Source organism: Alosa pseudoharengus, unplaced genomic scaffold (assembly GCF_046254945.1).
Source record: "Alosa pseudoharengus isolate Yale_2024_CS ecotype anadromous, Long Island Sound unplaced genomic scaffold, YU_APseudo_1.1 YU_APseudo_1.1_scf_7, whole genome shotgun sequence".
NCBI classification, from domain to species: Eukaryota; Metazoa; Chordata; class Actinopteri; order Clupeiformes; family Clupeidae; genus Alosa; species Alosa pseudoharengus.
The window spans coordinates 17,237,771-17,264,073 of NW_027468859.1; the positions used below are offsets into that span (position 1 = coordinate 17,237,771).

The 26,303-nt window shown below is 45.2% G+C and overlaps 1 protein-coding gene across 1 annotated transcript in view; it reads left to right on the top strand.

Annotated features, from left to right (window-relative positions):
- l3mbtl3 (L3MBTL histone methyl-lysine binding protein 3) overlaps positions 1-26,303 on the top strand; it is a 46,147-nt gene that overhangs the window by 13,095 nt on the left and 6,749 nt on the right. The window contains exons 12-19 of the mRNA XM_076272120.1: positions 1,586-1,662; positions 2,693-2,778; positions 6,839-6,949; positions 12,536-12,650; positions 14,443-14,545; positions 18,364-18,513; positions 20,030-20,155; positions 21,530-21,621. Of these exons, the coding sequence (XP_076128235.1) occupies positions 1,586-1,662; positions 2,693-2,778; positions 6,839-6,949; positions 12,536-12,650; positions 14,443-14,545; positions 18,364-18,513; positions 20,030-20,155; positions 21,530-21,621 (860 nt within the window). The remainder of the gene's footprint in view (positions 1-1,585; positions 1,663-2,692; positions 2,779-6,838; positions 6,950-12,535; positions 12,651-14,442; positions 14,546-18,363; positions 18,514-20,029; positions 20,156-21,529; positions 21,622-26,303) is intronic.

Below are 26,303 nucleotides of genomic sequence, written 5' to 3' on the forward strand. Positions count from 1 at the left end.
CGACTTAAAGATAGAATTCCCTACGAACATTAAGTCTGGTGCAGTAGATGTTGTCTTGTGTCTTATAGATAGATAGATAGATAGATAGATAGATAGATACTTTATTGATCCCCAAGGGGAAATTCAAGTTTTGGATGTAGCCCTCTGAAATATGACTAAGTGAAACTGCCAGTATAAATCCCACACCGTATTTCATCTCCCATTTGATGTCATGACGACCAGGTTGTGTGTTTGTTTGTGTGTCTGGGGGGGGGGGGGGGGGTTGATCAACTGCAGCTGTACACACCCCCGACCCAGAAGGCCCACATGGCGGGCCAGTCGAGTGCTGATCTAATCATGAGTCAGGCCAAAGAGGTTGTTGTGCGTTAGCTCCTAACTGGCTTGGTCCTTTAGGTAGTCATTCAGAAGCTGCTTATTCAAATGCCGTTTGGCAAAAGCTAGAGAGAGATTGTAGGGCACAGCATGTGGTGACTGTATAGTGCTCAATTATTCCATTGGTTCTACCATGGGTTCCATAGTTCCATTGGTTTGGAACGTTTGCTCTTTCTGTGTCAGTGTTTTTTTCATATGCCACTATAAAATGGCTCCTTTCACTACTGTTGTAGATGAATTTGTCTGTAGTATTGTTTTCATTTTGTATAAACCCTGCGCCTACACGGGGAGGTTTAACATCAGCTCCTCAGTCTGACCTCAGCGTTGATAAACAGGCTCCGTGGCTTGTTAAGAGTCTTTGCCACATGTATAGTTGGCTACCCATGTGTACACGCATGGTCATCAGGCATCTGATGATGACCCACAGACGCGAGCACGGGCGAGTCCGATGGCATAGGCATCCTCAGCGTCAGAGCGCTCCTGTTTAGCAACATGCTAGGATGCCTGAGCGCACGTGTAATCGCTCAGAAAAACAAGCTGCCGCACTGACCACTATGCACAAGCTCGTTTGGGCCTGTGGGTGTAATGGGCTCTCTGACCTTTGCCTGTTTTAGGGGCTGTTTTATCCCTGGTTTTGGAAGAGAGTTGGCAGATAAATATCACTGAGTCGCAGTGTTAAGTACCATTGAAGTGCTATTTATGTCAATGTTGGTGTTGATGTCACCAGAGGTCACAAACAAAGTAAACAATCCCTCCAAATGAGGAGCGCTGAGGTCTACTGGTGCTGAGGTATAACTGCCTACAGCTTCCGTACCACACTTGGGTCCAAGTGTCCACGGGGACCTGGGTTTGTGTCCGATCCGGGTCATTTCCCGGTCCCGCCCCATCTCTCTCTCCCACTCACTTCCTGTCAGCCTCTTCACTGTCATGTCAATAAATGCAAAACAAACCAACACCATTTTCCTCTGTGTATAGTATATAATAATTATGATACAATTTTGATTCACGTAATTTTGATTCACTGTGTATAGACAGCTCTGTGTTCTGCTCTGTAATCTAAATGCTGTTGTTCAAGAGAGTTGGTGTTAAGTGGGCAGAATATTGAGTGAAGCTAGGATTAGATTTGCACCTAATGTCATCAGATGTCATTGTTGCATTGTTCAACTTTGGCTCATTATTTGTTGATTGTTGACTTTTTTCATCTCGGCTCTAGGTGTGACGCAACGAGCCCTTACATCCACCCGATTGGCTGGTGCCAGGACAATGGCAAAACTCTGACCACACCCCCTGGTAAGAAGGCAGCTCACTGTGTCGGGATTAGTGTGTGCTTCACCTCACTGTGTGTTCACTGTCAGTGCCTAGTCTGTTTCATTAATTCACGAATTGGGATAAATGCAGAGAACAAATTTCCCTCACGGGATCAAAAGAGTATACATTATATACTTATACTTACTTATACTTATACACCATCTCACTTTATGAATACATTTGATTAGGAAATACATGCAGTATTGTATATATGTAACAATATCATTCTCAGAGATAATAAATAAAGTCCAGTGATTTGCTATTGCTGTACATTGCTCAATGCTCAGTCATTCCGCAGTCATGTGGTGGGCCACATTATGCTTGGTGCTCCCTGTTTTGTCTAAAGCCTGGGGGCTGGATGATTCACACGTCATGGTGTCTTATTTAGGACTGATTTTTCTAAAGGACACAAGGCAGCTCTCCCCAGCTCACCCACACATAATATATGTACATGACGTCATACACATGGACACAAACACACACATGCACACTCACACACAGACTCTATGTGTACATACAGTACATGCTCACACAATGTCTAAATGATCTTGCTCTCTCTCTCTCACTCTCACTTTCTCATTCTCATTCTCACTCTCTTACTCTCTCACTCACTTATTCACTCACACCCACACACACACACACACACACACACAATCATGCTCTTGCACACACTTAAATAATGTACATTTGCTCTCTCACACACACACACACACACACACACACACACACACACACACACACACACAGATGCTCTAATACATACAGTGACTCGGAAACCTTACAACCTTTATGTTTGGCAAAGACATAAAACATAACTGGGTCACAGACACTCTATGCTACAAATAGCGCATAAAATAGAAAGGTTGCTTCTGACAGACAGCACACCTCTGTCTCCCTCACTGATGTTACAGCACCACCCAAGTAATAAGTAATGACAGAAAGGGGAATAGGAGTTCCATCAAGCTTAAAGGTTAAGGTCATCAACCTCCGTCTCTGTGCTCCTCATGTCCAGGTTACACCACTGAGAAGGGCTTCTCCTGGGAGTGCTACCTTGAGGAGACAGGGGCCTCCCCTGCTCCAGCCAGAGCCTTTAAAGTGGTGAGTCTGTCACACGGGCCACACACACACACACACACACACACACACACACACACACACACACACACACGACAGAGCAGGAAACAGCAGCTTTGGCAGCCTGTCATCCACTTTTCCCACAATGCACCACTGCTACTGTAAACAGCTGCTCGTCTGCTCTGACGTGTGGAAAGGAAGGGAAAACCCGCACACTGTGGGTGACTTACATAACCTGGTTTTCACTTATTCCAAAAAAAAAAGATGTTTTGAAAGCATGTACGCAATATCTGTCAGTGTCTTGGTTGTTCGAGTCTGTTCATTTGACATGTGAATAGCACCATGCTGCTCATTTGTTGTGAAATGCTGTTTTTCATTCCCAAATCTATTCAACAGTGTGTTTGCCAATACCCCCCACCTGCCTGTCAAACATCTGGACAGGTTGCCTACATCTAACCCAGTGGTCCCCAAACTTTTTCTTCCGAGGGCCAGCTCACTATGCCTGGCTCTAAGAGAGGGCCAGAGACTCGGAGTATATCAGTAACCATAAATAGCTTAGCGCTGTGAACAAAGGCAGTCTACCTTAGTTGAATATTCCATTACATTTACAAATTAATACCATTGTTATCTGTGTTTATATTGCCATCATGCCATATCAGGTTAAAATGTAGCTCAAATGAAATAATACTAATTAAATAATACTAATAAAACTAAAGTTCTCAAACTATGAGTTTTATGGAGTGGTGGCAGAAACATCTGAAATGACCACCATTCTAACTTTCACTCACCTGATTTGACTTTCAACTTTGTGAACTCTGTATGAACATTTGAACGAGTGAATAAAACATATAAATAATTATACCAGAAAGTTCCAGAATTATGACTTGAATAGAAGTTAGTTATTAACAATTAATTGATACATTTTTAGAATACTTTGAGCACTGATGCAGTCAGCAGAGGCCTCTTAGATTGTTTGCATGTAGGCCTACTATACATTTCATTCCGTTTTCGATGGCAAACGCGAAACAGCGCCAAAATAAACACCAGTGGACAAAAAGAGTATTACATGTGTACTGTTAAAGGAACACGCCACCCAAAATCAGTAGTGATATATGTTCTTACCGTAACTTTCACGAGTTGAGTCGTACCTCTCCCGCGTCGGTAGGTGCACTAAAAACGCTCTGTCGCGCTGCGCGAATGTGTTAGCATGTTGCTATGCTAGCGGGCTCTGCCGTGGCCGTAGAGAGAGGCACATAGCAGTATTCAAACACCTCCACGTTTTACCTACTTAAATACAGTTGCACGAGTAGTTGATGAAAAATGTTAGGGCACACAACATGAAACGTGACGATTTTCCAAGCGAATAAACATGAGAACTACAATGTGTGGCGCAATAGCACTTGGGAGTACTTCGACCTAGCGTGGTAATATTATTAACACCTAATTGTAGATCCTATCCACCACAGAGTTTAGAATCCATGCTGGATCGACCCTCAGCCTCTCCCTCCCCTCTGAGCGAGAGAGGCACACACACTAGAGATGCGCTGATGGGCTATTATTTCAACCATAACTGCATAGCAAAACTTATCATCCATCAGCCATCCATCAGCACCAAAGTTTGTTGACCAATTTTCAAAACTGCACCCGCCCACCATCCGCTGGTTGTTTTAATGTAGGCTATATGGGTGATGCAGCGCTGCTGACGTGAGGCTAGAAAGCCCTTGCCTGTTCTAGAAAGACTGATCTAATGCAGCAAATATATTAAAAGGCAAAAGTCGTACATTGGCTAGGCCTATCCCCAGAATATCAGCAGCAAAATCAGTCTCTGTCGCGCAGTCTCCAAATAAAACGCACATCGGCCTGTTGCCTATTCTGCCAGCTTGTGACAATATATCGTCCAAAATGCTTGATTGCATTGCATTCTCCACATTTTTAGCTACATTTTCATGTACCACATCAGCATTTTTGTTCAGTGAATCTTTTGTAAATTGCTTTACAATTACTGTCGGGCCCTTGTCAGCAGACTTCGGCTTGCCTCTTGCCATATTCACTCCTTGTCTTCCGATGTCATTTCTGAGTCATCTACAGATGTTCACCTCCCTAAATAGAACCAACTTCAACCTGTGTTATATCCTAGATGAGACTGCCTGGGTTATTTTGTTTAGATATTAGCCTATATATAAAACACATAATTGTAGCCTACCATTCAGGGAATAGGCATTTAAAAGAGAGACAGAGAGTGATATGACTAAGAAATGACATCGGGCGATGGCAGTGCGAGATGTTCAGAACGTAAGAGCTAAAACTTCTACAAACTCACTAACATCCACAGCGGAAAAAGAAGGTAAGAAAAATAGTCGGAAAACTTAGATGTGTAAGGCAAGCAAGCAAGTTTGGCGGTTGTTACTAAAAATGTGAACATGCACGTTGCATTGTTGTGCGGTGGACTTTCAGAATGAATGGAGTCGGAGTTTCTTTAATATCGAGGCGTCATATTAGTCCGATGGCCTGCTATAAAATGAATTGCGATGTCTGTCTGAAAAAGACGCGCTCGTGCAGTCAAAATGAATGGGAGTCTTCAGAACAGGCTTGTCAGTCAACCTGACATAACAGTGTGTAAAGTAGCCTATAATGTGAATGACTTGTTATTTTATCAAGGATTTCTTTCTTTTTGCAAAAAATAAAGTACAATAGGCATTAATTAGTAGGCCAGGAGCATGCTGAAATGATGTGGCAAATTGCGTTTTCTATTACAATGATAAAATTGTAAAAGGACGTGACCGAAGCTGAGGCAAGCCAGGCAATAGGCCTATAGGCCCGACGGTAATTGTAAAGCAATTTACAAAAGATTCACTGAACAAAAATGCTGATGTGGTACATGAAAATGTAGCTAAAAATGTGGAGAATGCAATCAAGCATTTTGGACGATATATTGTCACAAGCTGGCAGAATAGGCAACAGGCCGATGTGCGTTTTATTTGGAGACTGTTTTGCGCGACAGAGACTGAGTTTGCTGCTGATATTCTGGGGATAGGCCTAGCCAATGTACGACTTTTGCCTTTTAATATATTTGCTGCATTAGATCAGTCTTTCTAGAACAGGCAAGGGCTTTCTAGCCTCACGTCAGCAGCGCTGCATCACCCATATAGCCTACATTAAAACAACCAGTGGATGGTGGGCGGGTGCAGTTTTGAAAATTGGTCAACAAACTTTGGTGCTGATGGATGGCTGATGGATGATAAGTTTTGCTATGCAGTTATGGTTGAAATAATAGCCCATCAGCGCATCTCTAGTGTGTGTGCCTCTCTCGCTCAGAGGGGAGGGAGAGGCTGAGGGTCGATCCAGCATGGATTCTAAACTCTGTGGTGGATAGGATCTACAATTAGGTGTTAATAATATTACCACGCTAGGTCGAAGTACTCCCAAGTGCTATTGCGCCACACATTGTAGTTCTCATGTTTATTCGCTTGGAAAATCGTCACGTTTCATGTTGTGTGCCCTAACATTTTTCATCAACTACTCGTGCAACTGTATTTAAGTAGGTAAAACGTGGAGGTGTTTGAATACTGCTATGTGCCTCTCTCTACGGCCACGGCAGAGCCCGCTAGCATAGCAACATGCTAACACATTCGCGCCGCGCGACAGAGCATTTGAGTGCACCTACCGACGCGGGAGAGGTACGACTCAACTCGTGAAAGTTACGGTAAGAACATATATCACTACTGATTTTGGGTGGCGTGTTCCTTTAAGACCCGCCATAGAGAATGAATGTGGGAAATTACGGGGGTTATAGTTTGACGATGTCGTACTCCCGTGCGGGCCGGATCCTATATACCACGGACATGTTTTGGGGGGCCACCTAAAATGAGGTGGCGGGCCGTATCCGGCCCGCAGGCCGTAGTTTGGAGACCACTGATCTAACCTGTTGCCTCCCCCCACTCAGCCTCCCACTACAATATTTCCTCATTCTCTCCATGTCTCTCTCTCTGTCACTATCTCTCTTTCTCTCCATCTCTCTCTCTAATTGTCTCTCTCTCTCTATCTGTCTCTCTCTCTCCCTCGCTCTCTTTCTCTCTCTCTGCAGAAACCTCCTCACAGTTTCCAGGTGTATATGAAGCTGGAGGCCGTGGACAAGAGGAACCCCATGCTGGTGAGGGTGGCCAGTGTGGTGGACACGGACGACCACAGGATCCAGGTGAGGCGCTACACCACACCATGTCACATCATCACACATCGCCATGACAGGTCACGTTCCCCACCCTCAACACACACACACACACACACACACACACACACACACACACACACACACACACACACACACGTCATCACACATCATCACACCACACCACACCACACCATGTCACATCATTACACATCGCCATGACCACTCACTTTCCCCACCCTCAACACACACACACACACACACACACACACACATACACATGTCATCACACCACACCACACCACACCATGTCACATCATCACACATCGTCATGACTGCTCAAATTCTCTGCCCTCACTACACACACATACACACGTACACACACACACACACACACACACACACAACACACTCTCTCTCACATGCACACACACACACAAAACACAATCTCTCACATGCACACACAGACACACTCTCAAACAGACCTTCAACAGCATGCCGCTTCAGAGATGGGTTTGTCATGCGTGCTGAGTCAACGTGGGTAATGTTTGTAGACAAACACTGAGTACACCAGGAGACTGTTGGGTTGTTTGTTGTAGACTGCATTGTGTTCCAGTCTTTTTTTGGCACTTTTTCAGTAACACCGTTCTGGAGGCACAACGCTCACAAAAAACAAGCTCACCATTTTGTCCTTTCCTGGGGCTTGCCGTACCACTTGCTGTAATTGAGGGGAAAATATATGTATTCCTAGAGAGAGTTTCCGCTGTGAACAATGCACAGGCTTTGCTTTTCACAAACACTGCTTTGCATATGCAAACATCTGCTTTGCATTCTGCTTTGCATTTTGCATTCAAAATGTTCAGGGATTCCTTGCAAACACTGTGTGTTAGGTACTGTGAAGGAGACAGCAGGGGGTATTTCAGCACAGACAGGCAGAATTTCAGGACAGTCTTAACAGAAGTTGTAATGGAATTGCATGGAATATTCCCTTCATTGAGAAGATATTGTAGTCTCCTTTTGTGATGGTGTTAGGGCCCCACTGCTCGTAGACAGACCTCCCACACAGCAAAGTTCTCATGCAGGCAAATGATTTCACCTAATCCAGTTATCGCTCAGAACTTGGTGATTCAGAGAGGATGCAAGCCACTGGTTAATCACTCAGGGTTTTGTTCTGAGACCGAGAAACGCAGGAAGGATTTTTTCCAGAAGCTGGTTTATCTGCCCCGCACACCTCACCGAGATGTCCCCCAAGCGAGAGAGAGACAGAGGGAGGGAGAGAGAGAGAGAGAGAGAGAGCGGGAAGGAAGGAGACAGCTCTCTAAATGGCCACTTTCCTTTGAAGCTTCTCTTGTTGTCCCTTCCCAGGGGAACAGTGATGCAGATGATCATGCTGATACCGAAATGGTGGTTGAAGATATGCCTTGTTGTTGACATGTGTGTGTGGGTGTGCCTGTGCATGCGCTTGTGCGTATGTGTGTGTATGTATGTGCATGTGTGTGTGTGTTTTGGTGATACTGTTTTGATGTACTGTATATGTGAATGTATACACACTCAAGCGTATGTGTGTGTATGTGTTTTTTGCATACCTTATACATGAGAGTGTGTGTATGTGTACAGCATACATGCCAATAAATGTGGAGGGCGCTGTGTATCAGTGTCAATGTATTAATCATGTGTTAATGTGCGGATGCGTGTGTGTGTGTGTGTGTGTGAAAGTGTATGTAGATGTGTGTGGGTGTGCGTATGGGGACACTACAAGGCTGAATCGGCTCTTTGAGGCCTTGTCAGCTTGTCATTTTCCGCCACACTCATACTCCTGTTCACACACACACAGAAGTGGTCTCATTAATGCTCACACGTGTTCACAAAGACACCAGAGCAGCAGTGATAGTGAGCTCTAATCAATAGTGTCCTCGTGTGTGTGTGTGTGTGTGTGTGTGTGTGGGTGTGTGTGTGTGTGTGTGCGCGCTAATTTTCTTTCACTGCACTCCCTGCTTTTGCTCACAACTGCTCAGCAGCTGCAATGTACTCTGAGGATGTTAGCCAATCACGGGAACTAGCCACAACACAGTGTTGTACGTTTGTTGTGGAAATGATAAGAGGAAAGGCTAATCTCTGGTTCTCCAGAACGGAATGAGTAAGCAATGTGTAATATTGAGTTTGTCTCTTGGAATCCTGTGATTCTTAACCAATTAGACGTGACGTGTGTGAAAAGCGAAGTGCAGACGTGCAGTTTAATTGGTCTCGCTCCATATGCTACGCAGGAGCCAACAGAGCCGGCCGGACGCAAGGGTTTGTATTTTCCAAGCCACTTAATGAACAAAGATGTGTGTTTGTGGAGGTCGTCTAAGAGGAGATGCTGGCATTTGCAGTATGGCATTCATGTGGAACGAACACTTATTAACGAGTATGTGCTCCAGTTTAATTTCCGATTTTATTGTATTTTAAAACACGTTGGACAAAATGATCTTCAAATGATTAAAGGATTAACTGGACTGTAGAGATGTACTGATCTGGGTACTGTCTGTTGTGAATGTGTAAATGTGTGCAGGATGTGGTGTGTGAGGATGTACTGACTCAAGAACTGTCCTCTGGTAGTCGTGATGGGAGAGCAGTTGATAGCCGTAGCCTGAAGCTAATGAGGAGTCTGTCTGAGTGTTAGTGCTGTTAGTCTGGGTTTCCAGAAGGCTGCGCTGTCTGAAAACACCTCTCTGTCTCTGTCTCTGTCTCTGTCTCTCTCTCTTGTGCTCTCTCTCTCTTTTGTGCTTGTTCTCTGTCTGTCTCTCTCTGTCTCTCTCTCTCTCTCTTGTGCTCGCTCTCTGTCACTCTTTCCGTATGGTTTTCTCTTTCACCGACTCTTTCAGTCTCACTCTCTTCCTCTTTCTCACTCTCTTTCCTCTTCACTCTATCTTTTCTCACCTCTTCTCTCACACTCTTGTTTTTCCCCCATGCATTCCCTTTTTGACCTTGTCACTCTTTTTTTCACCTGACTGTTCCTCTCTAGCCTGCGGACAGATGTCTGTCCAGATTGTTTCATTGATTTGCCACAGCCGCCATGTCCTCATCACCCACCACTCTCTGTCTCCAACTCCCACTCCCCCTGCCTCCCTCCTCTCTCTCTCTCTCTCTCTCTCTCTCTCTCTCTCTCTCTCTCTCTCTCTCTCTTTTTCTGTCTGTGTTCTACTTTAACCCCCTCCAACTCTCCTTCCTTCTTGTGTTAACACAGTGCAGTTCAGCTGGTTTAATCCTCCTTTCCCCTCCCCTTCTCTCCTCTCCTTTCCTCTCCTCTTTTTTCCTCTCTTCCTCCCTTCTTCCTCGGTGATCAGACAGTTGGAAGGTGAGGTCTGACATCAGGGCCTCTGGTGACACTCTCACACCCAGCATCAGCCTCAAGACTACTACACCTCTGTTCCTCTACAGTATCCCCCTCTCCTCTCACTCGTTTTCTATTCTCTCTTCTGCACTATCCCCCTCTCCTTCTCTCTCTTTTTTCCTCTGCACTATCCCTCTCTCCTTCTCTCACTCATTGTCCATTCTCTCCTCTACACCATCCCTCTCTCCTTCTCTCACTCGTTGTCCATTCTCTCCAATGTCTTTCCATTTCTTTCTCTCGAATCTCTTTCTCCTTTCAATTTCAGGGTTTTCAGTTCACAGTATTTACCCACAGTATTTATGCAAAATGTACTGTATATATATCTAGTCATTACCGCATACAAACCTCCTTTTTTTTCACCTCCCTCTGTCCTGTCCCTTGCCACCTCTCTGCACCACTCCGTTCTCCTTTCATCCCTCCATTTCCTCTCTCACACCTCTTCATCCCCTCTGCCTCCTCCATCCTCTTCCTCCCTCTTCCTCCTGCTCACAAATGCCACCCACTCTAATCACCTTCGCAATTTCACACTTCCACACAGCTCCGTTGGCCATCCTGCTCTCTTTAAGACCAGCCTACACGCCTTTTGTCTGCCCGACCGAGCCGCGGAAGCACCGCTAGCACATCCAGGCGCCTCCATATTGCGTCAATAGATGCCGGTCGAAAGCTTCGCCAATAGCAGTGATTGAGTGTGGCGAGTGTGTGTGGGAGAGAGAAGGGGAAGAGAGACAGAGTGTGTGTGTCTCTCGGTCTTCAGATGTAATCATAGCCGCAGTCCCTTGGGAGTCTTGGGAGTCTGACGGTCCACTATCAAGCGTCCGCAGTCTTCAGGCGAGTTGGTGTGGCATCCCGCTTGGATGATGGAGCCTCGTGGGAGAGGGGGAGTTCGATGCACTGTCTGTCACTCTTGCTCACTTACAGATGCACACACACACACCACACACACACACACACGCACACACACACACACACACACACACACACACACACACACACACACACACACACATACCACACACACAGGGACAGTCCATTCGTACCCAGTTTCACATGCTGTTTTTGTCCATTAGTCTCGAAGTCACTAGTCTTAGAAATGACTACTCGCTATGCCTCTCGCCTTGATTTGAGAGTGTTTGTGTTTGTGCTTGATTTGGGAGAAAGTGTGTGTGTGTTTGTGTGTGTATCTGTGTCTATCAGGAGACAGCTGTTCTCTCAGCTTGCCTCCCTCTGCGCTCCTTTTTCACTCAGTGCTTGTCTGGTCCCTCTTTCTCTCGGATGGGTTTGTAAACACGCATTTGTCTCTGGTTGTATTTTATCTTTTTCACACCCTGTGTCTTTACAATCCTGCAGGTTTGTGACTTAGTCTTTACATTCTGCAATTCAAATTCACATTTTGTTTTGACAAAGTGTTTTGCTTTTTAGCATTGTGATATACACACAATAGAAAGTTGAAATAAATACAGTTGATGTACAGTAGAGTAGAGTAGAGTAGAGTAGAGTATCATTTATTAATCCCGAGGGAAATTAAGGTGTCCAGTAGCATACATACATACAGAATAAACAAACATACAGACATTACACATATCATTGCACATATATTCACCATACAGCACACACTTACATACATCTAGCCAAAGTTAGATCACTCACACACACACACACACACACACACACACACATAAAGCACACACACACACACACACACACACACACAGCCGTGGTTGTGATGAGAAGAAAAAAGTGGTTCATCACATGTGCCACAGCTGAGTGGTACATAGCAAAGAGCAGCTAAAAAGAGTCTGGAAAGTGGAAAAAGTGTTCAAAGTGTCCAGGTGTCTCAAAGTGTCACTATGCATAGTCCAGGAAGAAATCGGGGTGAACACACACACTCCCACACACGCACACACACACACACACACACACACACACACACACACACACACAGTGGGGGTGGAGTTGGCGTATCAGCAGCAGGAAAAAAAAGTGCAGATGAGCGTGCAGGTGTGGGAAGGTTGATAATGCAGTCCAGTCACCTATGATGATCTCTTTCTGGGTGTCCTTCTGTGTGGAGTTGAACAACTGGATGGCCCTGGGGACAAAGGACCTCCGTAGCCTGTCTGTCTTGCATGGGATGGCACGGAATCAGTATGCATTAATCTACATGCTGACTATCAGTCTCTGTCTCTCTCTCTCTCTCTCTCTCTCTCTCTCTCTCTCTCTCTCTCTCTCTCTCTCTGTGTGTTTAGATCCATTTCGACGGCTGGACGGATGAGTACGACTACTGGGTGGACACGGACAGCCCAGACATCCACCCTGCAGGCTGGTGCGCCAAAACTGGTCACCCTCTCCAGCCTCCCATCAGTGAGTACCCTTGAGTCACCTGTCAGTCATATGTCCTGCAGCCTGCCAATGCTACACCCCTCTATATCTTTCTCTCTCTTCATCTCTCTCTCCATCTCTCTTTCCTTATCTTCCCTCATCTTCTCTGCCTCTGTCAGCCATTCTGCTAGTCCATCTCTCTCTCCATCTCTCTTTCTTTCTTCATCTCTCTCTCCCCATCTCTCTCTCTTTGCCTCTCCCTCACTCTCAGCCATTCTTCAAGTCCATCCATCTCTCTCTCTCTCTCTCCATTTTGCTTTGTCCAACTACCTCTGTCAATGTCTCCCTCTTTAATTAGATGTTCCCTCTCTCTCTATCTCTTATCTATCTATCATTCGTTCTTTCTCCATCTCTCACTGGCGCTCTCTGAGATGGGGCATGCTGAGAGGCCTCCATCAGTGTGTCTGGCTGCCTGAGCCTGGTGTAAATAAGGATGTGTGGCGAGTGCCGAGTACTTCTGTCTGGCCATTGATTGGTTCTGATTGTAGCCCTGGTGTGCAGGTGAAGGAGGCCTGTTTCTTATAAAGAGCTCTTTACGCGGGCGGAACAAAAAAAACACAGATAGATGGCTGATGGAGTTGAGTGCTTTTTCTCTCTATCTTTCTCTCTCTCTCTCTCTCTCTCTCTCTTCCTCTCTCCACTTACCATTTTGACTATCTACTACCATGTTTGCCTGCCATACCTGACAAGACATAGCCTAGTGTTTGTCTCTCTTTCTCTCTTTCTTTCTATCTCTTCTTTCTTATCTTTCCCTTTGTTTTTATGTCTTTCACTCCACCCTAGTCTCTCTAATATCTCAGGTCAGTTGTATTCAGTGGTGAAGGTGGAAAGTGAACAATGAACCTTTCTCTCCACCACCTCTTTCAGCTAATTTCTTCCTTCTGCATCGGTATCCATGGTAACAATGAGGCCGTTGTGAATGCAGAAAAAAACGGGCTGTACAGTAGGCAGGTCTTTAGTGCGTTCCTGGTTTTTCAGGAACGGAGAAGAGAAAAGAAGAAAAGGCATAGATAGAGAGAGCACTTGAGAGAGAGAGAGAGAGAGAGAGAGAGAGAGAGAGTGTATGTGTGTGTGTGTGTGTGTGTGTGTGTGTGTGTGAGAGGGAGAAATAAGGTGCCAGTTCCTAATAGTGTGTTCTCGATCTCCTTCTCCCACTATCCACTCCCACTATCTCTCCCTCCATTCACTGCATACTTTAAACATGTGGGATTGACCACATAACATGCCTATCTGATTTCATAGCCAATTAAGGATATAGATAAGAGAGCTATTCTTGTGTATGTGAGCTCTCTGTTAATTACATGAGCACTGTTAAATCTCACCTCACACTTCTCCCTCCATCCCTCTCTCACACCTCCCTCTCTCCATCCCTCGGTTCTCTTCTGTGCTTTTCTATCTATCTATCTATCTATCTATCTATCTACTGTATCTATCTATCTACTGTACTGTATCTATCTATCTACTGTATCTGTCTATCTAAACACACTCTCTAATTGTATCTCTCTCTCTCTCTCTGTTTCCCTCTCTCCATCCCCCTTTCCTCTTCTGTGCTTTTCTATCTATCTATCTATCTATCTATCTATCTATCTATCTACTGTATCTATCTATCTACTGTATCTGTCTATCTAAACACACTCTCTAATTTTATCTCTCTCTCTGTTTCCCTCTCTCCATCCCCCTTTCCTCTTTTGTGCTTTTCTATCTATCTAAACATACCCTCTGCCCCCCTCCCTCTCTCTCCCCTCTCTCTCTCTCTCTCCTCTGTGTTTCCCAGGTCCACAGGAGATGTTTGAGTCGTCAGAGCAGGGCGGCTGCCCGACCCCCGGCTGTAAGGGCATGGGCCACATCAAGGGAGCTCGCTACTCTGGACACCACAGGTGAGCCGTCCTGTTCCTCTCCCTCTCAGCCCCCTCCCCACGTGGCTTCACTCTCTCCTACAGGGTCTGAGGTGGCTCCTGCGGTCATCGCTCGGAGAGGGTGTGCTGTGCTCAGAAAATTGGACTTACTCGCCTAGATATAGATATAGATAGAGATTTTTTTTTTTAAAGTTTATTTTTTTGGGCGTTTTATGCCTTTAATGATAGGACAGTGGAGAGTGACAGGAAGCGATTGGGAGAGAGAGCAGGGGTGGGATCCGGAAAGGACCACGGGGCGGGAATCGAACCCGGGTCGCCGGCGTACAGTGCAGGTGCCCCAGCCAGTTGCGGCAAAGCTGGGGCCAGATATAGATATAGAGATATAACAACAGCAACAATAACAACAATAACTTTATCAAGGCACCCAGAGCGCTTCACAGTGAAAAGGGAACCCCACTTACCTCCACCAATGTGTAACACCCACCTGGGTGATGCGCGGCAGCCGCGGTGGCTCACCAACACCACTTTCAGCAGCAACATAGTTTTCCAAGGAGCTCTCCCATCTAAGTAGGCTACTCACCAAGCCCACACCTGCTTAGCGTCAGTAATTCAGCAAAGACAGGGTATCCGTTGGTCTGGCTGCTGGCATAATATGCACTTAGGGGGGAATTCTCCTAATTTGTATAAGGGTGCATAAGTAAAAAAAAAAATTTCAAACATCTGGTCAACACTTTCCTTCAGTAAAACAGTGCTTTTTAGTAGACAAAGATCTTTTTTAGACCTGAAGTCAACTAAGCAAGTGGCTTTTACTCACAGACCCAAAAGAGTGATAGAGAGATATTACTCCTCATTCATTTGAGAAGAACACCGGATCCCACGTGCAGTGCATCGTCTGCTTTGTTATCTCTGTAATATACAGCAATGGAGAGGCCTGCTGTGCACCATCTCCTGGTGAAGATGACTTACAGACTACAGTTCTGTCCTTGCCAGCACACTCTAATGCGTATCCTCCTTCAATACTGGCACAAGGACAGGAACACTGATTGTCCTTGTGTGTGTGTGTGTGTGTGTGTGTGTGTGTGTGTGTGTGTGTGTGTGTGTGTGTGTGTGTGTGTGTGTGTGTGTGTGGAGGGTGTGGGGGGGGGGCGTGCATGAGCCACACCTGAGTGCAGAGCGCTTGCTATGAAATGCTACGGAGCGCGTGCAGAGCGGTCATCCTAATTGGCTGTTTTGCGACCACTGCATACTAATGGAAATGAGCGTTTGCTGTGCATTCACCAGTCTCATCCAGCTCACTTCACACTGATTGTAATCACTAACTGATCTTCTCTGCTCTCTGTTTTCTGTCTTCAATAGACACACACACACACACACACACACACACACACACACACACACACACACACACACACACACACACACACACTCACATATATGTACACATGTATAGTACACACTTATTCATGCTGAGCATCATACACACACACACACTTATACACAAAGAAACATTAGCTAAAAAACACCCAAGTCTTGCAAAGACATCTCCACCTCCCTCTCCGCATCCAAGGCTGAAAATGTGCTCCCGTATGCAGAAACCTCCCGCACCAGCCCCCAGTGACTCCCGGCAATGAGTCGTCAGCTCAGAAAGCCTGCCGACAATCTGAGGGGCTCTGAACACAGCAGCCATGCCTCAAAGCAGCGCCTCTCAAAGGAGAGAAGAAACACTCCCACGCACACGCATGCACGCACACACACACACACACACACACACACACACACCCATCCAGACTTCGTCGTTTGGACTCTCTGGACCTCTCTGACCTCTCTGGGCTTCATTGCCAGTGATGTGAAACTGCATGCGTGGAGAGTGAAACTCCTGTAATGGCCTCGGCCTGCCTGAAATCCGTCATTATTTCTACCACACGGTTATCCAAATGTGATAATTAGCACAGCCATATGGATGAGGTGTTGTTTTATTTAGCAATGCTAGCACTCATCCAGTGTGCCAGGTGTGTGTTTTCCTTCTGATGACACTCATATTGTGGCTCAGTGTCTCATCTGCCAAAGGCCTTGTAGGAGATGTGACTAATTCTAATTAAGAAGGGGCTGGAGGAGGTCACTTGACATTTAGTGTGTGTCTGTGTGTGTGTGTGTGTGGGGTGGGGGGGGGGGGTTGTATGCTGGATGACAGGCCAGTGCTGTTAGCCTGGCTTTGTTTGTTTGTGTTTTTGTTTGTTTGTTTGTAAATGAGGGAATATTTCGTGGGCAGCTGGAAGAGAACTTTAGGGGAGAGATAATGACTTAGATCTCTCGTTATGCTAAAGCTGGCTGACAGCAGCCAGAGAAGAATGAAGAACTGATAAAGAGAGAGAGAGAGAGAGAATAGTGAGAATAGTAGAGGGCAAACACAATAAGAGATAACAACAGAAGAGGAGGATGAAATACAGAAGAGAAAAGAGAGCAAGAGAAACTGCATTGGAGGGAAAGAAGAAAGGCAGAAGGAATTGAAAATGGCGAAAACAAAGCTCACCCGAGTTCTTCTCCCCACAGTCTTCCAGTACACACCACACCACTTATTTATATGCTAATAGCTCTTATCCAGGAAGAATTCTCCTTTATGGTATACCTGTGCCACTGTGAATGCACCTCCTGAGGAATGGAAAAGCAGTTTCTTACCTCAGTGGGGTGCTATCAGGTAAACAGTGAACCGAACCCTGAATCTGAATATTGCCTATTTATCTGTCGATGATGAAAGATTCATTGTGTTTGGCTAATTGTGGTTTAAAGCTGCAAGGTCCAGTCTTTTGGTGAGACCCTTCCTAGGATGGAGATGCTGTTTTTATCCATTTATGTATGATTTATGTATGATCTTTAATCTGGCATAAAGAACAGCAGTGGTGATTCATGCTTCAATTCGGAAGCATGAGTAAAGACCCAGAAGAGTAAGAGTAAGACTTTCACAGGTGATTGACATTGTGGAGAGTTCCAGCTTTCTGAGTCACTGACTGGCAGATGCGTAGTTAAAGACAGAGCGAAAGCCATGCTTTACTCTTCCCCCAAATATGTCACCTTTTTCAGCCCTTCTGAGTTCGCAGGTATGCCTTATCTCCAGAGGTGTAAAGGTCTGGCGTCAGAAAGTAGAAGTCCTGCCTCATTTTTGTTCCAACCATTCGCTTAATCAGCTGATTCTAATCAGCACAACTCTTAAAGCTGCAGTTGGCAAGTCTGACAGATTGAAAGGACCAAAATTTTGAATGTTTACAACTCTCATGCCCTTCCCCCACTACCACCGGGCACCCTCTCATCGAGTTTGTGCTCATCAGTGTGCACCAGACTGCACCAGACTGTGATTGACAGTCAGATCTCACACAGCCCTGCTCTGATTGGACCAGAAGAACCGGGAGCTGTGGATTTTTGCAAAAAAAATAACAAATAGAGGTGCGGGTTTTTTTCTAAAACCGGCTGATTGATGTTGGTCTGTCGGAGCATAGTGTCTGTTTTAGTGAATATGATCAAAAATCTTGCCAACTGCAGCTTTAAGCCAGGTAGATCAGATAGTTAGTAAAATCGCCTGCGTTAAGCGAGGTAGATCAGCTAGTTAGTAAAATCGCCTGCGTTAAGCGAGGTAGATCAGCTAGTTAGTAAAATCGCCTGCGTTAAGCGAGGTAGATCAGCTAGTTAGTAAAATCGCCTGCGTTAAGCGAGGTAGATCAGCTAGTTAGTAAAATCGCCTGCGTTAAACCAATACATGGCAGGACTTTTACTTTCTGAAGGTGGACTTTTACATCTCTGCTTATCTCACTAATACCTTACCGCGCGAGCACTGTCCTCTGTTTCAGTGCGGTGGGGTGCCCGTATTCGGACATCAACATCAACAAGGATTCTGTGCTGCCCGACCGACTGAGCGGGGAGATGCCCGGCAGCGCTCCAGGTGTGGGCAGACCCAGGAGGGTGGAGCCCAGCCCCGAGACGTCCACCAGCACGTCAGAGTAAGTCCCGGGGCACAGTGCAGAACAGGAGGTGGACACATATAGCACTGTGTGATGTTGTCATATAGACCCTTTCAACTTGCGTAACCAAACATGCGCGTTCCTAAGGCATTTCCTGTGGCTCAGAAAACAACATTGATTTAATTGTTATTTGAGGACCGAACAAATTTTGACATTTTGTAGAACATCACGCTAAAGGTCAATTAATTTTCATTTAAAAGTATATGCATTTCGAACATTTCAGTGTTCAATGTTTCAATTCCTCTAGGAATAATTTGAAAGGTGCTATTGATATATTGAGGTTGTATGACATTCATTCCAATGTTGCTCTGGTTGTCTGTAATCTTCTTTGATGTTACTACTGTTGTGATGTCTGATGATACAGCTGTACTGATGACGTGCGTGTAGATGTGTGGTGCATCTATGCTTTTTTTTTTACTTTGTCTTTAATGGTAATCCACAGCAAATGTACAGATACTGTAGACATTTAATGGGGTAGGCATGTTACTTACGTTAAATCAAATTCAACTTACGTTAAATAGACCTTACGTTAAATTCGCCACTGACTGGTTCAACATGTAATCACAAATGTTGGCCAACATAGAAAGGATCTCAATGGATATATAACTATGTCTGTTTTACCCAATGGATGCAAAGCAACTTAATAAGTGTTTGTACGGGCAGTAGTAAGTTACAGTTTCGGAACATCAGTCGTCGTTGTGAAGAAGCTCACATCTGCTCATATCACGATCCTCTTGACGTAACTGTGTTCCCATTAGTAATCGCTGTGTCTTCCTTTAGCGCACCAGTAAAATGGCCGCTACTACCCAAATGTGACGTAGTCGCCCAAACTCTATAAGCATATGACAGTATGCATAATACAGCATGCAGTGCCTGGATGGAACCTAGCCTATGTGTTTAGATTTCTCTTCTGTCCAGTCCTGGTCTGTTATCCTTTTTTCCTTTTCCACTGTGTTCTTCCATGCTGCTCTCTGGTTGGCTCTAAAACCACTCACATTGATTGAGTGGATGAATTTTTAAATTCAAAGTTTAAGAATCCAGAAATTCACAGATCTCTGTTCTGTGTTAGTGAGTGTTAATTGTGTGCTCAGAACAGGCCAAACCCCCCCCCCCACACACACACACACACCTTTCAGTCGTCTAACACAAGTCAACAGTTTTTTTTTCTCTCTCTCTTCAGTCGCACTTCAAAAATGGCAACAAAGAGGAACTAAAATCATCTCTTATGACGCACACAGCAGCATCACACTGTGTTTTTAAGGGGAGATGCTTGACTTGTAAGCCACATGTCTCTCCTCTGCTTCACAGCAAACAGTCGCAGCACCCAAATCCACATGTTGAAGTTAAATTGACTGATATTTAGCAGACGCTTTTATCCAAAGTGACACAGACTCGCAGCGGCGTGGGATTGAACCCAGGCTGACCGATTGTCAGTCGTTCGGTGGCGTTACCGCTGCTCCGCCATGCCCAAACGTGTCTCTCCTCTGCTCCACAGCAAGCAGTCAGCTGGCCCAAGCTTGAGTCACCCGGAGCGGCCTGGACGCCCAGAGAAACCCAGTGCTGTGGCCAGCTCCATGGAGCCGCCCCTCAAGAAGCCGGCAGGGACAGAGCCAAAGAGACGGTGTGTGTGTGTGTGTGTGTGTGTGTGTGTATGGGTGTGTATATATGCGTGTGTGTATGTGTGTGTGTATGTGCGTGCGTGCATTTGTGCATGTGTGTATATGCGTGTATGTGTGTGTGTGTGTATGGGTGTGTATGTGCGTGCATTTGTGTTTGTGCCTGTATGTGTGTGTGTGTGTGTGTGTGTGTGTGTATGGGTGTGTATGTGCGTGCATTTGTGTTTGTGCCTGTATGTGTGTGTGTGTGTGTGTGTGTGTGTGTGTGTGTGTGTGTATTGGTGTGTATGTGCGTGCATTTGTGTTTGTGCCTGTATGTGTGTGTGTGCGTGCATCCGCGTGCGTCCGTGTGTGTATGCGCTTGCGTGTGTGTGTGTGTGTGTGTATTGGTGTGGCCTTTGTAGGTCTGCATATGAGTATGTGTCTCTGTTTGTGTCCATTTGAATATTTATCTTCAGCGGTTTCATTTGGAATAGACATCATTAAAATGTGCTTGTGTGCTTCCACGTGTGTATGCTACAGCTCTGTGAGGGTGCTTGGGCTGCCTCTCCCATAGACGCTTATCATAGCAGTCACCTCATCAGCATGTCTGATTTGTCACACCTCAACAGGCAGCCGTTCGAGCTGTGTGAGACTCCAGCGCGCCAGTGTGTGTGTGTGTGCTGTGTCTGTCTGAGAGCCTCACACCTCTCTCATGCGTGTTTATCCTGTGGCCTCTCATCACACATCCAGATGATTATTCTGGGATTGAACATGCCCACTCTGGCCCAATACTGGATGGTGGATGGTGTGGATAGGATGTCTATGCAGGAGCAGTCCTAGAGAGCCTGTGCCTTTGGCTAAGCAGCAGGGATCTGAGGGCTTTCAGCTTTGAGCTCCAGCTCTGGAAATAACATCCTCAGAACACCAGCAACCGAGAGCGTCAATGTATCTGTGTCTGAGAGAGACGGAGAGAGAGAGAGACAAAGAGACCGACAGAGACGGAGGGAAAGAGATCGCTCTTTGTACCTGTGTGTGTGAGAGAGAGATAGGAGAGAGACAGAGAGAGAGAGGAGAGAGAAAGAAGGAGAAAGATCTCTCACTGGCACCTGTGCATTTGTCTGACTATGCATGTGTGTGCTTATGCATGTGTCTGCTCATGTGGACATACTGGTGTGCACACCGTTGTGTGTGCGTATTAGTTCCTAGTACTCAATGGTCTTTCCATTAGCCCCCCTGTGAGCGTAGTCTAGCTGCACGAGTACAAGGCTGGCTGGCAGCTCTCCACAGCCACCTGACCCTCTTGACCTTTCAATCCCCATCCCTTCTTTCTTTTTCGTTTCTTTCTCTTTCTTTCATTCTTCCTCTCATCCCCTCTCTTCTCTCCCCTCTTCTGACAGAGTGGGGCGTCCTTGTAAGCAGAAGAAGGTCGAGGAGCCAGTGGAAGAGGAGGAGGTGGAGAGTGAGGTGTCTTCCATTAACGAAACCAAAGGTACGCTCGCTCACTTTCAGCTGTGTGTGTGTGTGGATCTTTCCTCTTAACGTGTGTGTGTGTGTGAGAGAGAGAGAGAGAGTGAGAAAGCTTCTTTATTTTGAGCTTGTTTTTTGTGTGTTTGTGTGCATGTGTGTACTGTTTGCTGCTACTGATACAATGTCCTTCACAAAAGCTAATGTTATTTCTTCGATCTGTTATTTCTCCCAAGAACTGTCTGACCATCTCGGTGTGCATAACCATCAAAGCATTTTTTCACTTTTGTACTGTACTAAAGTCGATCTGTAGCTTTTGCAATACTTCAGCGGCAAATAAATCCCCTCAGTGTCCAGATCTGGGCAGATCTCTGAACTACATTCCTCTTCGTCGGCTCTGTTCAATCCCTCCATCCCCTGATCCATAAAAGCTTTCAGATCCATAAAAGCTTTCACTAAGCTGCACTAAGCAATGTTGGGTAACGTCACTTCTGTTGATGTTCAAACAAAACAGAGAGCTAGCTCGCTACTCCCTCCCCCTCCCTCCCATGCAATTGCAACTCTCCTAAACGTGCATCTCGTCGGTGATTGGCTGGAACAGTTTGTTATGTTTTTTGGTCCAGGCTGGACCAGGCTGGACCAGACCAGCTCTTCTATTAGGAGGTTTACCACTTACTCTGAGTTAACTTACTCAGGTTTGTCACTAAACCATGTACTTGGAATACCCCCCCAGAGACTGCGTTTTTTTTACAGTGTATTCAGGACACAGGCAGCTAGCGTATGGTGAGGCAAAGTTTGCTGGTTGTGAAAAAAAATGTTTTAGCTTAGAAACGGCGTAACATCGCTTAGAGCACCTGTAAGGTGTCACGCCTCGTGGCCCTCTCTTCACTCAGGGTTGGTGCTGGAGGAACCAGCAGCTGAGTCTCTTCTCCAGGCCCAGTCTACACACCTGCCTAGCTGCTGGCATGCACACCTGCTTCTCTCTCTTTCTCTCGTCTCTCCCTCTCTCTCCCTCTTTCTCTCTCTCGTCTCCCCCTATTTCTCTCATCTCTCCATCTCTCTCTTTCTCTCTCTCGTCTCTCCCTCTCTCTCATCTCTCTCTTTCTCTCTCTCGTCTCTCCCGCTCTTGTCTCTCTCTTTCTCTTTCTCTCTCTCGTCTCTCCCTCTCTCTCTCGTCTCTCTCTCTCGTCTCTCCCTCTCTCGTCTCTCTATTTCTCTTTCTCTCTCTCGTCTCTCCCTCTCTCTCTCGTCTCTCTCTCTCGTCTCTCCCGCTCTTGTCTCTCTCTTTCTCTTTCTCTCTCTCGTCTCTCCCTCTCTCTCTCGTCTCTCTCTCTCGTCTCTCTATTTCGCTCTCGCTCTCTCTTTCTCTCTCTCTCTCTCTCTCCCTGTCCTCTCTCTCTGTCTTCAGTGACTCATACTTCCAGAATTACGCCTCTTTCTGTATGAGACTGGGCTTTGTGTATGTGTGTGTGTGTGTGTGTGTGTGTGTGTGTGTGTGTGTGTGTGTGTGTGTGTGTGTGTGTGTGTGTGTGTGTGTGTGTGTGTGTGTGTGTGTGTGTGAGAGAGAGAGAGAGAGAGAGGACAGGAGTCTTTGTGCATCTCTGTTTGTGTCTTTGTTGAGGCCATTCACCTTTGTACATTCCTCAGTGTGTGTGTTTGACATGAAGCTCTTTAGGAGTCTCGCCCTCTTTCAGAACTTTCAGAACCATGGTCATTTCATCTGTGTGTGTGTGTGTGTGTGTGTGTGTGTGTATGTGTGTGTATGTGTATGTGTGTGTTTGAGATGAGTTTGAGTCTTTTGAGTCTTTTGAGTGAGATGAGACTTTGTGTCTCTGCTTCTGTCAGAACATTCAAGGCCGCTCATCTATGTGTGTGTCCATGTGTGTGTGTATGTGTGTGTAAGTGTGTGTGTGTGTGTGTGTGTGTGGGGGGGGGCCTTTTGTCAAGTGAAGAGAAAGGCCATGGAACTCCTAATGAGATTTCTCCAAGGGGCCGGAGTGAGTCGCTCCTCCTCCCCCGAGAGAAAGAGGGAGAGATGGAGATGAAGAGAGTGAGAGGAATAGAGAACGTCACGTCAGACCCCAGCAGTGCATGAAAGCCTCAGGTTGAAAGGGGGCATCAAATGGCCTTGGCCCTGGGGTTTTTTTTTTCTTTCTTTCTTTTCTCGAAATTTCTTATCCAGTATTGACCGAATCAGCATCTGCAGTGCTGGCCCTGTAAAAGCTGTTTGGAAAAGATAACAACGTGCGCATATTTTACTCTATGGTTTCTACACACAGTGCCCTTTACACCAAATGCATTTTTTTTATGCACAACAGTCATTGCATAACACACGCACACATGGCTTCTGAGGTAAAAGTAGCATTGTTTTTCGCTTAGTCTTTTGGCACAGCTGAGCTGTACTGAACATACATTAGGGGCTCGTATATTTTCACCGTCTCTGACATATAGGAGATTACAGGTCAGAGTTAAGGGGCTGCTATTGTGTGAGGATTAAATGGACTTGAATAGGAACAGAGATATAAGCAGGTTTGTTGAAAGGGTTGCAGGAGACTCTGAAAGTGAACTCTGTGAATGAAAGTGCATGTACAACTTTTCTTTATCTCGAAAATGCCATTTTAATGGTTAGATTCGCTGCAGTGACCCTATGCGTCTTTCGTACTGTGTGTTGAATCTGGATGCATATCCAGCACTGGGAAGCATGCAGTGATCCCAATGATTCACTGGGGCGCAATGGTGAGGAAATTGCAGTCAAGTAAATAGAACCTCTCCATCCAGGTGTTTGTGAATGACATGAATGGCAGATATCATCAGAGCCGTAATGGCTGCAATAAACAGACACCTGTCAGGGTTCACGGAGTTCACTCTCAAACAGTCGCTCCAAGGCAAGGCATTTCGCTGTGTCTGTTGAGAGAGAAAAATGACCTCACTGTGCTGTACGTCATTGTTATTTTATCGTTTGAGATTTCTCACAGAATATTAGTTGAAGGCTATCCAGTTCCAACATTATTCAGCCCCCAATCTGTCGAAACATTTCACATTATATAATATCGTGCACAATAGTCTCGTCTGAGATTGTTTCTCCCTTTGTGTGTGTGTGTGTGTGTGTGTTTCTTCTGATTTTGAAACTTGGGCTCCTTGCCTTTAGCGTTCAAACACTTAAAAATAAACTCACTCAAAATAAGTCTTTCTCATCCCGTATCAAATTCAAACGAGTTCAGTCCAGTTCTCATCAGAAACCCTGGCTGTCGGATGAGAGGCTGGGAACCGCGCTTTGGCCAGAACAAGATGTCTTCTCCCCTTAGCAAGCGTACTGCTGACAGCAAAATAAAAGACTTCCTCTGTCCAGCTTAAAGCATCATGTATTGTCCACTTACTGAAGTTTCCGGAAGGCCATGCATTATGATTCATAAAAAACTGGAAGTACAAGTAGGGAAGGTGACTTTAAAAGAGAGAAAAAAAGTGTGAACAAAAGTTGAGTGCCAGACAAGGACACCTTTTGTAAATCTTGTGTGGAAAAGTGGTTTCTGAGAAGCGTATTTTTCATCTCACGTGGTGAAATTTAATAAACAGGAGACTCTAAATGAGCCTGGGAGTCGATAACCTTGAACAGCGAAGAAAGTCTGAAGTAATGGACTCTTTTAATCTAATGAAATATCAGCTAGTTTCCATTTCCTCAGTCTTACCCATATATTTAAAGACCTGGGTTGGCCTCCGTTTCCTCTCTGGTTTCTTCTCTTACTCTCTTCTTCTTATGACTGTGCAAACTCTCTGACAGCTTTTCTACTGATCACAAGTTTGTAGGCAGAGGGAAAGTCTAGTCTAATAATAATAATAATTTACATTTGGAGGATTTATAACAAAATAATAGAGAGAAAAGAAAAGTTGTAATAATACAAACAAACAAACAAGCAAATCAGTAAATAAAACGTCAGATTTAGAGTTAAGTAAAAAATGAGATTTCACAAGAGATAGATACAACAACACATATTACAATTAATGCAGTGAAAATAGGAAGACCATGTAAATAACTGCGTTAAAAAGCATCAGTAAAATGTAAATTGAAGAAATTCAGCTGTCTAGTCTAGGCATATCACAGAAGTTATGTCTCCTTTTTAAGGGTTCATTACTAGAAATGTTCATCTGCCATTGCCTACTTTCACCTCCCAGTGCAGCTGAGGCAGGACGGGAGCTCTGGGAGTTGAAAGTCTAGCTGCTGAATTTTTAACCATTTGTAATAAAAGTATGTACATGTAATAAAAGCATGGATTACTGTTGGCTTCATGATACACTGGGACAGACAACAACATGATGTCTTAAATGTGGTTGTATACCATAGATGAAAAGTTTGAACTCATGAAAATATATAACTGCTGCCCACTGTGCATTGTGTTGACTGTGCATTGTGCTGTGTGGGGTTATTCTTGTCCTCTTACATATTTACACTCGTGCTGGTGTATTGTCCATTACCACGAGACCCAGTGGTGGTGAAGTTGTGTGCATGTTGCGGTGTGTCATAAGATTCTAGCCTTCAGCAGACCAGGGTCTTAGTAGATATGCCAGCATGAATGATGAAATTGACTATGCAACAGCATGCAACGATGCTTTGGTATAAGAAATTCATGACATGATGACTGTGCAATGCATTATTATATATTTATATTAAATCTTTATTATACTTTAATATTTAAAGTAAACATTGATGTA